An 18,662-nucleotide genomic window follows, 5' to 3' on the forward strand; every position below is an offset into this window, starting at 1 on the left:
GATCACTGATTTTAATTTTTTGTCTTCCTCTTAGTTACCATCCTGTTTTTTATTTTTTTATTTTCAGCGTGAGCCATAATGTGGTCTTTGGTTTGTCATGTCCTCAAGACGGATTACAAAACTCTCATCTTACATATTTGTGTGTTCTGCAGTAAAAATGAGGACAGCCCAGTGAAAGATATCACTTAATTACAGCGGCATCTCAGGGGTTTCCAAGAACTTTGGTAGTCCATAAAACCGGAAGAACCTTTTCCTGAACTCGGATTGGATTTCAGTTGTTTTTGAGTAGGACTGCTTCCGAGAATTAACCCACTGCCATTTAATGCTCTTTGGAAGGGGAAACAGACTTAAATATAAAAGAACTCCCTTTCCACAGTGACATATTTGGGGGGCAGAATCAGTCACAGTGAGCTTTAGTTTAAGAACTGCAAACCTGCACAACTCCAACATCATCAACACTTTTATGTTTGTGGTGAAAGTTTCACTCACATCATCTTTGGAACTCTTCAGTCTGCAACAAATGTTTTGCAGAATTATTGTGAAGCTTCCAGTTGTGATCTCCATTTTACACAAGCGTGTATGTAACACTATCCTCCCCACTCACCTCACCAGTCCGAGCCATGGTCTGAGTAACCCTCATCACTCGGGCCACTCACACACAGACTCTATACTCAGACCAAGTCCTTCGCACTGCTTCCAAACACTTTGCTCTTCAATGTGTGCCTTTCTCGTTTTGCATGTATCCATCTTCGTTGTAGATTTTGTGTTCCTCCTATTTATATTTGATTCCTGCGCTGTTGGTGTGGAGCACCCGTAATTTTGTTGTACATGTACAGTGGCAATAAAGGGCTATTATATTCTATTCTTTTATCTTCTTTCCATCTCTTTGTGTGCCACAACTGCCGGGTTAAAAGTCCACTGTTGAATTCCTCTGCTAATGTGAAATTATTTGCCCTCTAACTGAATTTGTGCCGATTTCTCAGCTGTTGGAAACAATCGTGTCCATTCATTTGCTCGCCGCCCTCGTACGCTTTCCTCCTCCCTGAACCTCTGTCCCGTTTCCACGCGCAGAGGCTGAAAAACAGGCTTTGTCCATCCAAACACACTATCTCTATCAGACAATGTGCAGATTTGAAATGGGAATCCAGCTTATTGATGTTTCAAAAAAAAAAAAAAAAAAAAAAAAAAAAAAGGCTGCTGCTACTCGCAAAGAAGCTAAAGAAATGAGATTTGTGCGAGTGTGTAAAACCTCAACAGATCTTCCAGGAATATTTTGTTCTTAGTGTGAAGAAAAAATTCAGTCCCCCGCGCTTTTGGCTTCAATTTGAAACTTAACTACAGTGCAGTGGTTGTTTTGGTCGTCTTGTGGTTTCAGTGAATGAAGTTTAAAATTCTCTTCTCTTTTTCCCTCCTCTTAATGAGCGGATATCATAATCATCATTGTCTCAGCTGCAGGCCTGCCGGTGCTCCGAACAGATGGAGCACTTTCATTAACTGGATCACCAGCAAAGCGCACGCACGCACGCACACACACAAAAGTATATTATCAGTGGAGTCATTCATAAGAAACCACACACACACAGACACACACAGATGAAAATCCGTCTCTGGAGGAAGAAACACTCGTGCAGGCAAAAACAGGCAGAGTGTGACAAAAATGTAGCTGAACACCCGAACATAACAGTGTTCAAATAGTTCCTGGTTTAAAAACGTAATTTAAGGATGCCTTAATTGAAGCTATATCAGTAATCAGCCCCTCACAGAGTGATATCAATTAAAGATCAAATAAGGTTCTCTGTGAGTAATACTACTTCTAACCACAAGATGGTAAATGGCCTGTATTTGTATAGTGCTTTACTTGGTCCTAAGGACCCCAAAGCGCTTTACACATCCAGTCATCCACCCAGTGTCACACTGCTGATGGCAGCTACATTGTAGCCACAGCCACCCTGGGGCGCACTGACAGAGGCGAGGCTGCCGGACACTGGGCCCTCTGTCTTGCCCCAGGACACAACGACCGAGATTGGAGCCGGGGCTCGAACCGGCAACCTTCCGATTACAAGACGAACGCCCAACTCTTGAGCCATGATCGCCCCATGATGCTACAGTGAGTCAGCGTAGCGTTCAACCTGCCCTCTCGAACTAATCTTTGCTCACTGTTTGTACAGAATTCACGTTACTGTGATATTTGTCTGACCTGCCTGTTATTAAGCATCGAACACTTTTTCAGCATGCGAGCTAGTTATAAAAATGAAACTGAAAATGATCTACCTGCTATAAAAATGTAAAACATTTATAAAACATCGAGTATTCTTTATTTGTACAATACATGTTGATGTACCTTGCATAACTGTATGAATCATTGCATAATACATTTTCGGTTATTACCTTACTCTGATGACTTGGACTGAATGGACTCAGCCAGGGATGCATAGTCCAGATATCTCGATGCACGCGCAATCATCCAGGTAAGTAAATCCCAAAAGGTTGATTCTGCTCATCTGGATGTAGCGTTTCAACCTTGTGGGATAGTCCAGATAGCAGCTGCTGTCAGGCCCACTTCCAAATGATCACCATCATGGTGGAACGGTAGAATTTGATACAGTAGAATCTACTGGTGAAATTTCAGTGAGCAGTCCAAAATTGCCGCTCCACACGTCGCTTCTTTGGAATAGCAGTGGTAGACTGGCAGATGAGGGCAAACACACTTTGAATGTGACATTACGGGGGGGGGGGGGGGGGGGGGGAAATCCTCCCATTCTGTATGGAGATGGGAGGTTTTTGGCTTCTTACTTGGCTGATGTCAATTTTTTATTAAATGCCATGCGATCTACCCACGCTACCTTTGCGATCGCTGGGTAGATCTTGATCGATGTCTTGGGCACCCCTGGTGTACACACATCAGACATCGAGGACTAGGAAATCCGTGGGCAGTCTGGCTTCTCATCACAACAACAGCTAGAGGTCACTGAGGTCTGGACTGGCACAGATTAATGATGTTAAAGACAGCTTTTACTTTGTTAATTTCCTGTAGACTCCTTCAAAGTTATGGCCCACTGCGCAGTGCCCCTGACTGGGTTGTGTTTGAGCTTTAGGTTGAGGAATGATTATTGTTTGGTTTAGAAACTGATCCTAGTCAAGCTGAGCACTTCACCATACAGCCACTTTAGTTTATATTAGTAGAGCTCTGTATCTGACAGGAGAGGCGACCGCAACATCCTCTTGCTTGCTTGCCTGGTCTCTCAGCACACACAGGTAACTTCCTTTATCTCGTCTGTGCTTTACTACACCTGAGAACATGAAGGAAAAGGAGGGGAGGAGGTGTGGCTGTCACACCTGTGTTCTCGTGCGACATCCAGTGGTGCCGAATGTCATGTACAGAGCTCCATGCACACACCTCGCCCTGCAGCATTGATCCCTTTTAAGTGTATTAGCAGTGTCACTGATCGCTGTGACTCGGCATTCTGCAGACACGTGAGTGCGGCATGAGAGCCAGCATGCAAATCTGGGCAACGCAAAATCTCTCACGCACACACAGCTCTAGATTAGATGATGCCTCGAACATCTCACAGAAATTCAACCTGCAGACAAGCTGCAGTCAAACTTGACCTTCCAGTGTGGTTTGCACCAAACTGGCTGTTCAGCTGGGATTGTTAAAGCTTCCTGGAGTCTTCTGGTCCTTCTGGACATCCAGGTCCTGCTGAGCTGGTTTGTAGCTGACACCGCAAGGAGGAAAACTGGCTCCTCCAAGTCCCTGATTATTGGCTGGAAAATGGACTGTGCACTGTGGGTGTGAGGTTTTTCTTTACAGTCAACCCTTTAAAACCAGCACATTTCAGGTCTGCAGCATGGATGTTGTCTGAATCCAAGAAAACAGATTATAAAATAAACTTTTCGTTTCTCCAAACCCAGTTTGCTGGTTGATTCCTTTCTAGTCTCACCTGTGGCAATGAGCTGAAGACAGGGACTGAAAGAATAAGCTCAAAGATACAATCAGAGTCCGTCAAAGGGTGTCTGAGTTCAATAAGATGAAGAGCTTATTCATTCAGGAGCTCAGAGGGGATCCGCCGCTCATGATGATTGGGATGTTCTTTGGATGGAGACTGCAGGAAAGCCAGAGGAAAGACCGAGGTCTGTCGTGGAAACACCTCAGTATCGCCTTCAGAAGAACTCAAGAAGGTGGCTGTTAAGAGGGAAGTGTGGGCATCTCTGCTTCTAGTGATTTTCTCACAGCTCAGACGGACAAATAGACGTTTAACTGCCAACTAAAGTGACCAAAAGAGACATTTTCTTCATCACTTTAAAATCCTAAACTCCCACATTACAGTCCTCCCCCCCATTCTGAGAATTAGCAAATACCATTTCAAACACCACCTCAGTGAATATTTAAGATTAATTGTAATTCCACTGAAGCTTCTCAAAGGGGGAAGGAAATTCAGGAAAGCCCGTTTGGCTCTTTAGATTCAGTCAAAGCTAAACTGCAGACAGTAACGTGGACTTTGATCAATGACCTCAGTAATTCCTGATCATTTTCTGGTCAAAGATCAGAAAATACCACTTTTTCATTTAATTATTTTATTAATGTTAACACATTTATATATATAAAAAAATGACATTTCATTGGACAAAAAGGCTTTTTTCAAATATTCAACACCACATCAAGAATTATTCTTGTATAAAAAAAAAAGTGAAATGTATGAGGTGGCAGGCGACCAATACAAACGTCAGTTTTACAGTTATTTTGCCAACACACTTTAAAAACACATGATCTCATAATTATGTAGCTCATGACAGCAACAGAAAATGACTTTTCCCTCAAACATTTAGGAAGCTGTGCTGAACTCAGACTCACACATGGCATCAAACAGCTCTTCATACTGAAAACATGTGTGAGTGCTTCACATACCTCTGCAGAACATGACTGCCGGTCAGTCAAAGCTCGTCTCTGTTTAAAAAGACGCCATGTTGACTTCCACAGGCCCTGTTTACACCTCTCATTAATGTGCATCCACAGCTCCAAGAACATGAGGGGACCAGTTCTTCCAGGATGTCTCTCCCTACATTTTCTTTATGTTTGCAAAGACCAGATGCCAGAGTCCTGCACGGGTCCTGGTTGGCAACCCGGCCCCCCATAGCTCGGTAGACTAGCAGAGCTGTGAGCTGTGTAGGTGGTCCTTCAGTGTCGCCCAGACCACCTTAAAAAATGGTCTGAGTAACCAGGTTTTAGTGCGTGAGAACAGCTCTGAACTTGGAAATCAACAGAGATGCTGGATGTCAGGTACCAACAGGGCCAAAGATGGGCTCTACAGTTTGATTCTCACAGAAGTCTGAAACCTTAGAAATAATAAAACGTACTTTTTCTAAATTGTAATGAAAATATTCCACCACAAGGTGGCAGCACGTTGAGCAGAAGGTTTCATTGTTGCCGTCAAACTGTCATCTTTTCAATCGTATTTTCTTTTAACTATTCTGAAGGATGAACTCTAACGAATCCAGAATAAGTCGGATTAGCTCGACTATTTTTGGGACGTCTTTACCTCAGTGCGCCACCTTCTGGTTTAAAGTCTTATTACACACAAAAAATAGAACCCGGCCCCGTTTAAAGTCTTTAAAGACTGAAGTGGTTTACAAAAATGTCAACGTCACTCTCGGTCATGAGCTTGGACACAAACGCTGATGTTCACTCAAAGTGAAGCATTTTCCTGTAAAACATGCAACACTGTACAAAGTGAATTAGGAAAGTACCGTCACAGGCAGACGTGGACTATGAAGTACAAAATACTACAAATATTTGATATAAATGGCAAAATTATATAAAGTCATGTAGTGAGGGGGGAGGTCAGTTTGTAAGCTGCATTTTAACATTAGCACAGTTTGAGGACATCACCGTGGATATATAAACCTCTCCCATATCATTTTTACAGTTTTTACAGAATGTGAGGTCCCTGCAAGTCAGACTTCAGAGTGAGAAGATCTCCAACATTAGGTGCATCCTGTGTATCATTGTATACAGACTTTCTTCCATCTTCTAGCAGAAGACCTGATTGTTTTTGTGGTCTTGTTTCAAGTTATTGCTGTTTGAACTGCTCACAGCGAGCTGCAAACCTCTGTCCTGAAGAGCCACAAGAAAGCGTTTCCACTGGCACTCAGGTAGGCGGGGGTCCGTTGACGTATCTCAGTGTCAGGTGGCAGGTACGGGCCATCGTGTTGCTGCGGTGACATGGCTGCTCCGCGAAGACCCAGGCCAGACAGGCCAGCAGAACCAGTGCTGCAGCCAGGAGGAGGCAGAGGAGGGTGGGGGAGAGCGAGGAAGCAGCCCTGCTGCTGCTGCTGGAGGTCACACAGGGAACACTGCAGGGGAAGGTGGAGGCGTTAGTGTTTGGTTTACCTGCCCGGGGAGTTTAAAGGAGCTCAGTGCAAACCATTAGGTTTTAAGGAGACCTGCTGATGTCAGATAAATTGAGTCAGGGCTGCGGTTTGCCATGTTTGATGTAATCTGATTTTGCCAACAATAACATTAGGAAGCAAGATGTAGATTCATTGGCCACTTTATTAGGTACCAATAACATGGCAGCAATTCTGCACATTTAGCCCTGCGGTTAAGACAGCCTGCTGAAGTTCAAACTCTGCATCAGAATGAGGAAGAAAGATGATTTTACACACTCAGGTTTACAGATAATGGTCAGAAAAAATTCTCCGGGAGAAAGTGTCAGACTGCTTTAAGCTGAAGCAACACCAACTCAAATACTCACTCATTACAACCAAACTATGTAGAAGAGCATCTCTGCATCTCAAACCTTAAAGCAGACGAGCCACAGCAGCAGAAGACCACCGGGTACCACTGCTGTCAGCTAAGAACAGAAAGCTGAGGCTACAGCTCACAGACCCACCAAAACTGGACAATAACAGATGGAAAAAAGTTTCCCGATGTGTCTCAATTTCTGCTGCGACATTTAGATGGTGATGCTGACAGGATGGATGCATGCACCAGTTCAGGCTGCTGGTGGTGTGGGGGAGGTTTTCTTGGCACACTTTGGGCCTCTTGTCTAAACTCCGTAGCCTGCCTGAGCGTTGTTGCCGATCACCTCCATCCCTCAGTGAGAACAGTATCCCATCGTCTGATGGGACTTCACTGTGCTCACAGTCTCCACAGTCACCAGATGTAAAAAGTTAAAGTCATCAGAAACTGCCCTGGGAATACTCCATTTAAATAAAACCTGCAGAAAATATAATTGAGGCACTAAATCAATAATTAAAACATGAAAAGTTGAATAATTAAAGCATTTTAAGAAATTTGCTTTGGGCATCTGAAGTTTGAGTAGAAAGGAGAGTACTCTCAAAGCTGTGCAAATGGAAACTGACTGTTTATGTAACAGTTTTCTTCTCTTCCTGACCTCTCAGAGCTTTACAGCCACACAGTCACATCAATCAAGGCAGTTCGAGCGCTTCATCTCCTCTCAGTCACCAGCCTGAGATGCGCGTCTTTGTGGTTCGAGAAGAAACGCGAGCAGCCGGAGAAACCTCCTCACACTGAGGCGACACCACAAACCTCATCTGGTCTCAGCATTTCAGGGACTTAAGTTCACAGACAAAGGCCGTGCTGATGGGACACACGACGCACACCGATTCCATAAAAAGTGACAAAAACATTAGCGTCCATTGTGCGTGGGAAGAAAACTTATTTTTACAGGGAAAAAAAAAAAAAAAAAAAAAAAAACCCTAAACAAGCACCGAGTGCGCTGCTACGTAATGGGAAATTCACAGAGAAACTCTCACTGCGGCACACCTGCACCAGGGTAAACCTCCGCCTGCCTCACTCCTGCTCAACAGGTGAAAATAGAGCGACAGGACCGCTGAGTCTTTGATTTTTATTTATTTTCTGCTGTGTTTTACTTGCATCTATTTGAAAGACTGAGTGTAAACACAAAAAATATTTTATTTTATGAGCTGGAATGTGCAGAAAAGAAGTTTAAATATTAAACAACTTTCTTTCAGTCAGAGAATGTTGCAGATAATTACATTTTTGCTTGATGCATAAAGTTAAAAGATTAAAACTGATAAAACAAGTTTTAAAAAGAGACTTTTCCATTTGATTACATTTTGTATGATGGATTATGCAGAAAAAGTAGAATTGGGCTGAAAGATCTATCACTTTATCACCTCTTCAGGTTGTAAATCATGTTTTTAAAAAGTAACTAAGTAACTAAGTAATTAATTACTTTTGAAAATAAGTAATCAGTAAAGTAATCATTAATTTTTGGGGGAAGTAATCGGTAATTAGTTACTGATTACTTTTTTCAAGTAACTTGACCAACACTGTATTCAACTGTCTAATCATATCCTAAATCTAGAGGTCAGATATTTATGTGACCAGCTTACCAACTTTGTTTCTATTCCCAGTTAAGTATTGAGTGATATTTAACCCTTTTATGGCTCCAAGCCTTTAAAAACAATACAGTCATCATCCTACTTTTGCATGTTTTCAGGTGTTTCTTTAAAAACACAGGCTTTGGGACACAGTGTCCCACATATTGAATATTTTAATACTTGAAAAATGAATCAGTTAAGCTTGGGCTGAGACTTAAGCATCATATCAGGCATATCTGCTCCACGTGACATCATACAGATCCGACAGTAGAAAAAACACTGATATAGTATTTACAGCAATCTGAACTCATAATTACTTTTGCATTTGCTGACCTGAACAAACTGTTAGAATGTTAGAACAGGACATGAGTTCCTCTGAGGGATTTCTGCGTTTCCTCACCTTTGTTCAGAGATGAGACGCTCTGGTTCCTCACAGCAGTACAGCTCCTCTTCCTCCTAAAAGAACAGAGAGCCTCCAATAATCCACACCAGTGTCAACAGCTTATAACTTTATAGATTTAAAACTATCTACCAACACGTCCAGATGCTTATTTTCTCCTTGAAGTAACAAAAACAAAGAGTTGTTATTGAAAACCCATCAGCTCACCGGTGCTTGTGACTGATAGTGGTTCCTCATCCTATCAGAGCTGGCCTTTAAATTCAGGTGATCTGATGGTGAAAGCCGCCGTGTGTCATCGTGGCAGCCATGGCTGCTGCTGGATGCATCAGCGTGGTTTTCATCCATGCAACCCTGCGACATCTGAACGTGGGGATTTTGGTAAACAATCGTAAATGTTAGAGTTTACTTCATCCTTCCTCAAATCACGGTGAATGTTTAAAGATGGACGACAACTCAGACACGGACGCTGTGTTTCTGAGCTTTGAGATTATATTTGTATTGTTATCCGTCAGATCGGAGAGCAGCAACATCGGGATTGAAGCATTAAGCAAATGTGGAAGTCCCAAAAACATGCAGCTCCTCAAATGTCCACTAGAAGCACCAGCAGTGAATCAGCCCACAGACGCCCAAGTTAACGTGGTTACAAACACCTGTTTGGTCTCTATGGCCAATGTCCTCCTTCATAACAGCTGTACGGGGATAGATTTTGTTTTATGACTCATTTTTCATCACGACGGTGTCCATCTTTTATATACAGTTTATATCCTGTCGCATGAACAAACGCCACACACTTCTGTTTTCATCACAAGTTTGCAGCTGCTGCAAAACATCGACAAACTTTGTGACTTTCTCCTTCGCTGCTCTCGATCTGGACTTGCAGCTAATTTCTCCTCCAATTTGTTTTGCACTCACTCGATAGTTTTTTCTGTAATGAACCTCCATTAGAAAGTCCCAGTGCTATTTCACACAAACACGCGCTCAATCAAATTTGCATAATTCAAATTCAAGTACATAAAGAAATCTGATACAATAACACTTTGTCATATGAATTGACCCCTAAAAACGAATCCACAAACTTTCTTCCCTCTCTTCCCCATCTTTATAGATTTCCTGCACACGGACAGTTATGTGGACTGGCTCTAAGTCAGACGGAGGAAGACGAGGGCAAGGAGAAACTAAAGAAGGAAGAAGAAAAGGAGGAAGTCGGCGTGCTTCTCTGTTTTTATGGTGACAGTTAAAGTGCAGTCAGACGATGCATAAATCAAGACTTTATGGATTCATTCGGCGGCCCGAGGAGCAGCAGACGGGACGGAGGAAGAGGAGGATAAATAGATGCTATTCCCCAGTAATGAGAGCGAGGGAGAGAAAATGAAGGCTGAGGCCAATGAAGTCTAAATGGAGAGAGAAACATGAGGCCTGGAGAGGAGGGAGAGGACAGTTATTCAGGAGGATGAATCTGGGAGGAAAATAAAGGCTGATGGGATCTGTTGTGCGAGCTGCAACTTTAAACTGGAACATATAGACTGTGCGGCTGCGTCAGTGTAAAGCCTAAACCTGTATTAATGAGCTTCTGGGGACACTTCTGCCTCTTCACCCACACTTCGGGGACCCGACTACCATCTCAGGACAAACCAAGGTAAACAATAAGGACGTGAGTGAGCGCTAAACAAATCTGTGCTCTCCAAAGTCGGGCCGCAACTCGACATCTGTGAGCACGCAGGACAGATTTGTAAGAGCCGAATTGGATTTGTGTGTGTGATTGAGGACAGACTCATTAATGCAGCAGCTGTTTGGAGCCGTGCAAAAGAAATTGTGTAACTAAATCTGAGAGATCAACAGAGCTTCTCTTGCTTACAATTATCAAATCTGCTCACGCTCACTTTTGGCAGTCAGCGAGGAGAGCGCAAACGGTTTAAAGCTGCGCGTCTGACATGTCGCTCACAGCTTCGATTTCTACAAACTTGCTTAAAAAGAACTTAAAAACTTTCTAACTCAATCAAAAAAGATATTACAGATGTCCGTGTGATATCTGCGTAGATATCAACTAAAGTTGAACTAGACCTGAGCTGTACTAGTGTGTAATTCCGCTTTTAACCACAAGGCGGCGTTCGATTTACCCTCCAGCACAAGACCTCTTTTCAGGCCACTGCTAGCTCCAAATTTGTACAGAATTCATGTTAACGCCACACTTTGCTGATTTATTTTGGTAGCTTCAGGAGCTCAATCTGTGAAGTCGTCGTTTTTAAATAGAAAACAGTACAAACATTAAATTAGGCCAAACTTTGTGGTAAACTGCTGCCACCTTGTGGTGATGTTTGAGAAACCGACTGTCCTCACTTTTTTTTTTTTTTTTAACTGAACCCGTTTTCCTGGAGTTGAGCATTAACATTCAGCACATGAATATCATCTGCGTGTAAAACCTCCTGACCTGAGTCTGCTGACATTCTGCTTCACTCTCCCACAAACAGACGCTCTCAAATGAAGGGCCGACCTCGAGGGCACCGGCTTCGTTTTGGAAGTGTTTAAATGGAAAATCAAACCGTTCTGAATGCACAGCTCCGCTCATGAACTTCTAATGACTTAAGATTTGTGAGAAGCGCAGCAGCACCAACTGTTTAAGCATCTCGGAGAATGTTATTTGTAAAGAACTATAAAGATAACTTCAGTGATCGAGCGCGCTGTTCGGTTGTTTTTCATGGTTATATTTGGACCACAGAGGAAGTATAACCATGGATCTTGAACATTTTTTAAGACAGTACCTTCAGCCTCCCATCAGTCTGCACTTCTTTCGAACAGCACGTGCTCCTCTCTGGCAAAGCGGCGCTCTGGACTCTCAGCCACGCCTGCACGCGGCCTCCATCAAAGTCAACCGGTTCGCCGTCCTGTCGGTCGGGAGTCGAGGTCTTCCACTGGTCCCTGCAGCCCAGAGCTTCTGCCTTTTGGTCTGCGACAGGCGAGAAGCCCAGCTGAGTGTGATCAAGCCATTCCTGCAGACAGAGTTCATTATAGAAAAGTTTAAAACCTCACTGAGATGATTTAACTTTTTTATTTTCCAAGTCAAACTCAGAACTCCATTATCCATCCAGGTTTGCAAAACTTCCAGTTATTCTGCTCATTCCCACCTCCGTGTTTTATTATCTGCTGGAGCAGCTTAGCAAGAGTTTGGTTAGAAGAAGCAAACAAACAGGAAGACAGCATGAAATAAAGAAAAGCAGAAGGTTAATTTTGTTCCACAAAAAGGGAAAAGTGCATCCAGGCCGCTCACCACTAACTCTGCTTTGTGCTTGTACATAAAAGCTAAATGAAAGATCCTGTGTGTCCTCATGCAGACAGGGTCTATGCTGGTGTGTGAGAGCCTACAGGTTTATATTAACTGGTAATTATGTGAAAATGTGTTTTTAGATCTTTAAGTACTGTAACGAGTCGTGTAATTATTTTATTCTGACAAGAATTAAGTAACTTAATTTTGCCAAAAGTAGTTTAGTAACAAGTGATTAAGTTATCAGTTATTTTTGAGTAGTCACCTCATGAACTGTAAGGTTTAGTTTATATCGATATTTTTTATTTTAATCTTATAGCAGCTTGTGTGCATTTATTTCTTTTCTTAATTTTTTTTTTAAAACATTGTGGGAAATGATGCAAAGATTATCTGTGCTGTAAACATGATGTTCATTAAGACGACGCCACCTTGTGGTGCAGGTCGTCATTACACTTTGCAGAGGGCTCTCACAAAATGTACCTTTAATGAGTTAACTGTATAAAAAGATGACCAGGAACATTTTCAGTCATGAAATCACAAGAAATGGAAAAAACAAATCTTTTTACAGGGAGCCAGCGGTGGTGACTGTAGTGGACATGATCACAAAACTCTGCAGGCACGTCTTTTGAGTAGCACTCAGAATTCATGCGGCGTGCGAGCACCCAGAGACGAGGTCACACAGTCGCAGATTTAATGAAGTACGACCACACGAGTCCTCGGGGCAGGCGGTGCCGAGCCGAGCCCGTGGGGATGGCACGCTGACATCACGTCTTCGCCAGCCCAGTAAATAATGAGGCTGGGCTTATAAGAAAGCAGAGTGAGATGACACAAACTTTGATGTCTTTGTTGTGATCCTGCAGCTGTAATCAGATGCTAATTCAGTTTTACATGCGCCTCTCGTTTGTTTCTTTCCTGTTGGGCTTTGGGTTTCACCGACAGTGCGACACAGTGCGTTTGTCTGAAAGAGACAGAAATACACAAAAACGAGGAAGCTACAGGCTGCCAGAGGAGGACATTCAAATTACCTCAGACTCTGACAACGTCTGTCCTCGCCTTTGTTTCCCACCTTTTTTTCCCCTTTTCCCCTCCTCTGCCTGTCTCATACAGCAGCTTTTTCAGCACACTGCAGCGTCTCGCCACAATAAAGCTAAAAAAGGAAACCCGACAACATGCAGAGGTGCCACGTTCTGCAGGCATCATCAATAAATCAGCAGAAGAGGAGGTGAACTGCTGTAACCAGCTCATACAGCCGACAGCCGCTGATGGGGAACGTTTTTAGAGAGCCGCTGTATCTGAACATCAATGACTGTGTGAGAGAGACAGAGGCAGGCAGACAGGCCTCTGGGCCATGCAGCATCTGGGTCAGAGCAGAACAACCAAGAGGAGAGAGCAAACAACACAATTAGGAGGCCAAACGCCACAAAGACTGGCTTTAATTTCATCCAGAGGTTTTTGCAAGAAAAGGTTTTCCAACATCAGTGTTTTGCTGGTTTATATCATCACGGTGTGCTCCAGACTACAGTTTGGTGGATGCTGTGATGGAGGTAGAGATGGGAGGTTTTGTAGCCATTTCATTGACTAAAATAACCAAATTATGTATTTTTTCAGAACCTCAAGAGAAATAAATGACTTTATCCATTCAAAAAACAAACACAAAAAACAATGTGGTTCATATCGATCGAGCTAAGGCGTTAAACCAGAGAACAAATCAAACACTGCTGGATGGTTTGACAATCACCTGTCATACAGATGTGAGTGTGCGCAGGCAGAAGGAATCACTTCTACCATAATGGAACTAAAGGTGTTCCCCAGGGTTCAATTCCAGGACCACTCATTGTGAGAATCTTGGTGGTATCGTAACAGCAAACGTTTTTTTAGAGTGAAACAATCTCTGCGATTTAAAACTCGTTAACTGGTGACAAAAACGACAAATGATGATTTCAAACAAGAAAACTACTCATCACTGCAGTCCAGGGCTCGGAAACTGGAACCAGATTTTTACTTCAGAATCCAGTCCTGTCCGTCCTTAGAGGCCGGTAACGGACGAGCTGCTTCCACTTTTGTGCCACTTTGTGCGTGTCAAATCAGAAAACTGGAGTTTACGGTTTGTTTGAGGGAATAGAATAAATGTATCACAGTATCCTCCATCACCAAAATATAGATGAACTATTGACTCTGTAACAGTTTGATCAATAACAAATTACAGTGAAGTCACCGCAGTCGGGCGATTCCCATCCTTTGAAAGAGAAGCACGGAGTAACAAAGTAAATTAAAGGACATAAATGACAAATGGGCGGCAGAAGTGGAATATTTCCAAGAGTTTGTGCAGCAGGAAGTCTGCGGGGTTCACTGCAGATCACAATCAAGATTTCTTTCTACTAACCTGTGGAAATGGCTCAATGTTAGACTTTAACTCACCAAGTCTCCCTCCTGGTTCCCGATGTCGGCGCTGATGTCAGACCGAGAGTCAAAGGAACTCAGGTAGCTCCACCTCTTCAAACCTGCAGAAGAAAAAAAATCCTGTTGAGAGAACAAATCTGCATTCTCACGGTGCCACCTTAGATTTCTTAAGGCGGTATTCCCGTGTAAGGTGAGGCATCTTCTTACCTGTGCTGGCACTGAAATACGATGAGTCGGCGTCGTCACGGGAGACAGAGCGTCCAATGTCAACTGACGGGTCCCACTCCAGCCCCAGGTGCTCATGGGTAGGAGAGGATGGAGGAGGAGGATGGTGAATGGGTGAGGGAGGGTCTGAGGAGGAGGCAGATGAGAGGTTTATGGTTCGTTTTGATCTTAATCCTTTTGTGAGTAACTGATCAAATCGACTCCTTCAGGTCAGAGATGTTGGTTTACCTTTAGGATGGTTTGACGATGCGGGGAGGTCCACATTTTGCTTTTCAGCTGTTCCCTCATCTTCTAAAAGACTCTCCGAAGGACAACCAGAGTCTGTAGCCTGGGACAGGATGCAGTCATCCTCAAACACCTGGAGGAAGAGGATGGGGAGGAGGAAGAGGATATTTATGAGTGCTGGGGTTTGGTTGATGTGCATGTTTTTGAAGCTTGACTTCAGACTTTAATCACAGTACTCCGTTACTGGAGCACTCATGTCAGCCCACAACATTAAGTCCTTAATACGCCCGAGTTACTGTTACGCATCTCTATGACTGGAATATCTGGATAGTCCATTCAGGATTCCTGAATCTGGGAGCTACTGCCTGCAGACACGGCTTCTGGGAAAGATGGCCAATGTTTCAGATGCAGCCAGTAAATCTGAGCCAAAGAAACAAAGAGGGGCCTGATATAAGAAAGTCCAAAACACGGAGGCTTAGATGATGACAAAGAAACCTTGCTCACAAACAATAGGAAGCTAAAATAAAAAACGACAACTGATGCCAGTATATTCAGTCTATTCCTCAGAGACCTGTTACCTGCATGCAAACTAACCCTGAATTGTCAGCATGATGAAAATAGTAACCAGGAAGCTTCTTGGAACCAATCCGAGGGTTAAGTGGGCGTCCGGTTCAGTGGTCTCAGGATCTCGTCTCTGCTTCTTGGGGATGATGGTTTTATTGGCTTCGTCAGGTGGCGGCCAAGGTTGGAGCAGATTGAATGAAAATTAGCGCCTCAAAGTCTGAGGGCATAGTTCTCAGGTGGAAAGAGGGGAGTGTCAGGAATGAGTTGCTCCCACAGAGAGACGTATTCTGAGTTCTTCTCTGCGAGTGAAGCAAGAGATTGAAGAGCAAAGCCAGTCTACTGGGAAATGGCCACAAACCTTCAGTGGTGATAGAAAGAATGAGGTGGTGGATAAAAGCAAGAGAAATGAGATTCTGCCCAAGGGTGTCTGGGCTCAGCCTCGGGGATGGGATGAGGAACTCTGGGAGGGGCAAAGAGGCGGCCCACTAATCCTCATCATCGAAAGGAACCAGTTGAAGTAGTTCGGGTATCTGACCAGGATGAATCCTGTGTAAAATGTTCTGGGCATCATCCAATGGGAGAAGACCCTGGGACAGACCTAGGACACGGAGAAGGGGTAGACTGGGAATGCCTTGGCATCATCCCAAGGAAGGAAGGAAGGAGTACAAAAAACCTTATCCCTCAAGTTCTGAATATTCCCACTAACCTGAACGTCCCTTCAAACAAACTCATCCTGGACTTCATGAGGCACAGACGGCTCCAGGTGCCTCACAGGTGCTGATCTCACCTGTGAGGTCGTCTTTTCTTTGCACTACCTCAGAGCACTTTGCATCTGGTTCTCTGATGTGTGGCTTTATCATTTTCAAACATATTCCTGTTGATTGTACACAATTCTCCTGCATGTTATTTATTCCTGATGTCTACTATTTATATTTTATTCCAGCACAGTTTGTGTGGTGCTATCGTTGTACATGTAGAATGACAATAAAGAGCTATTCTATTCTGTTCTATTTTATTGGGAGCTGCAGAGAAGTTCAATTTTACTTTCAAGAGTTTAAAATCAACATTTCAAACAGGTATTTGTGGGACACACTGTTAGTCTGTTTTGTGCCCTCAGGTTACCAGACTCATGCTGACACGATGCACAAACACCAAATGAATGATAAGTGTGATTACTTCAGATCCTGACATGTTTTTAAATGTCTAAAAGCACAAAAATCAAACACTATACCAATTACCTGAGACACGCTTTGATTACTGTGTGTGTGTGTGTGTGTGTGTGTGTGTGTGTGTGTGTGTGTGTGTGTGTGTACCAGTCTCATGCTGAGCAGCCGCGTGTGTGTTCGTCCAATGTTGTTGTAGACGTGGCTGCAATGCTGCAGCAGCTCCAGCAGCTGGCTCTCGACGTGCTGAGCGTCAGAAGGCACACTGTGCTGGATCAACGCTTCGCCGCGCTGCAGCAGGGCGTTCACACGCCCCAAATTCTCGCACACGCACTCCTGAAACGACTACGCATAAAAAAAAAAAAAAAAAAGACGAAATAAAATGAATAGCAAAGTAAAAACATGCAGAAAGAAACTGATGTGTCACTTCAAAACAAGCCCACACCTGCAGCTGTCTCAGTTTTTCACAGGCGTTTCCTGTCAGCTGCTCAACCTCGATCAGGCGGACATCCATGTCAGCCAACCAAACTGCAAGCTCCTCCCTTTGTGCATCAAACGCCTCCCACTCTGAGACAAAGAGCTGAGAGAGAGGGAAGAGTCAACTATAAAGAAGAGAGAGAAGTGAAATCCTCCTCAGAAGGTCTGACTCGCGTACCTGCAGTTGGCCTGTGATGGACTGCAGTTTGGCGCTCACGTCATCCCAGCGGCGGCCGCACTCCCTCGCCGATGACAGCAGCCGAGCCTGCATGGTACCCTGGAAGAGCCGAGTTAGTGTTCGATTCCTCCGTGTCAGGCTGTCCAGCTGGATGAGGCGAGGCCCCGCCTCTCGCCGCAGCCTCTGAACACACAAACACAAAGTGCATCTGAAGCAGATGTTTTTTGGTTTCCCAAATCCAGGCTTGATCAGGTGGAGATATTCTTATATTTGGAAAACTTGGACGAGCCTGCGACTGTTGTCTTCCAGAAAGAATGAAACCCGAATCAAATCTATGCGATATGCAATCAGTTCAGAAGAACACACTCTAAAAGCCCCGTTTCTGCCCGATTTCAACTAAATTGTGCATCAAAACAGGCTGAAAGAATTAAAACGAGTGTTTGTAGCTACAAATGTGGCTACACATCTACAATGTGAGCACAAAGCCTCACTTTGTACATGCCTGCTATGAAAGTTCTCCTCTATGCAGACGACTTTCCTGTTCTCAGGCACAACTTAGATCTGTTGTAGAAATCTTATAGACACACACACTTAAAACTACAGTGTGCACGACTCCAGATCCTGATCCCTCGTCCTAATATGTGGCTCACAAAAACCAACATAGCAATAAAGCAAATGCTAAAGCTTCAAAATGCAAAGTCCATAAACCAAAGGCTGACATGGGTTTATCACAAGGATGATAAATATACAACATATGGTCTTAGGACTAAAAGTATAAACAGATTTTAATCCGTTTTAGAGATTTGATTAGGGATGGGTATCGAAAACCGGTTCTTGTTGAGAACCGGTTCCCACTGTTTCAATTCCTTGGAATTGTTTGCCATTTTTGCAAACGATTCCCTTATCGATTCCAGTCGCCCCGAATGACGTCACCACGTTGCGGAGCGTCATTTACCTGGCAGGAAACACGGCGGCTCAAACGCTCAAAAGTTTGATTATACTTTATGAGAACCGATGACAACAGGGCAACTTGCAAAGTAGATATTTCATTTAAGGGAGGAAACACTACGAATATGCAAAAGCATTTGCTCACAAAACACGCGATGACACGCGTTTTTAATTCCGCTCCGGACTCGTGAATCTCAACCCAGCAGCAGCGGTAACGTTTGCACGTCCTCTCCCGTTAATGCGGCAGGTAAATAATCAACTAACAGTGCATATTATGTTAGCGCGATCTGCCTTATTACAAGACCTGCCATTACTGTACATGTAGGTGACCATGATGAGAGAGACAGACAGAGTCTGGCTGGCGCTCGCTGGCAGTTCTCGCTGCAGTCTACCGGTAGCGTCTCCTTTCAGGCCAGGATAGACTAATGTCACCGAGCAGTGTCTAAGTTTGTGGTC

At 43.8% G+C, this 18,662-nt stretch overlaps 1 protein-coding gene across 1 annotated transcript in view; it reads right to left on the reverse strand.

Annotated features, from left to right (window-relative positions):
* Window positions 1–4,558: 4,558 nt before the first annotated feature.
* The window catches only part of si:ch211-137a8.2 (uncharacterized), a 36,281-nt gene continuing 22,177 nt past the window's right edge, over window positions 4,559–18,662 (reverse strand). The window contains exons 4-13 of the mRNA XM_004565036.6: window positions 17,259–17,441; window positions 17,049–17,183; window positions 16,754–16,948; window positions 14,880–15,009; window positions 14,634–14,777; window positions 14,445–14,527; window positions 11,527–11,754; window positions 8,975–9,127; window positions 8,768–8,823; window positions 4,559–6,351 (exon numbers count right to left, since the gene is read on the reverse strand). Of these exons, the coding sequence (XP_004565093.1) occupies window positions 6,147–6,351; window positions 8,768–8,823; window positions 8,975–9,127; window positions 11,527–11,754; window positions 14,445–14,527; window positions 14,634–14,777; window positions 14,880–15,009; window positions 16,754–16,948; window positions 17,049–17,183; window positions 17,259–17,441 (1,512 nt within the window). The 3' untranslated portion in view covers window positions 4,559–6,146. The remainder of the gene's footprint in view (window positions 6,352–8,767; window positions 8,824–8,974; window positions 9,128–11,526; window positions 11,755–14,444; window positions 14,528–14,633; window positions 14,778–14,879; window positions 15,010–16,753; window positions 16,949–17,048; window positions 17,184–17,258; window positions 17,442–18,662) is intronic.

This window comes from Maylandia zebra, linkage group LG14 (genome assembly GCF_041146795.1).
Source record: "Maylandia zebra isolate NMK-2024a linkage group LG14, Mzebra_GT3a, whole genome shotgun sequence".
In the NCBI taxonomy this organism is placed as follows: Eukaryota; Metazoa; Chordata; class Actinopteri; order Cichliformes; family Cichlidae; genus Maylandia; species Maylandia zebra.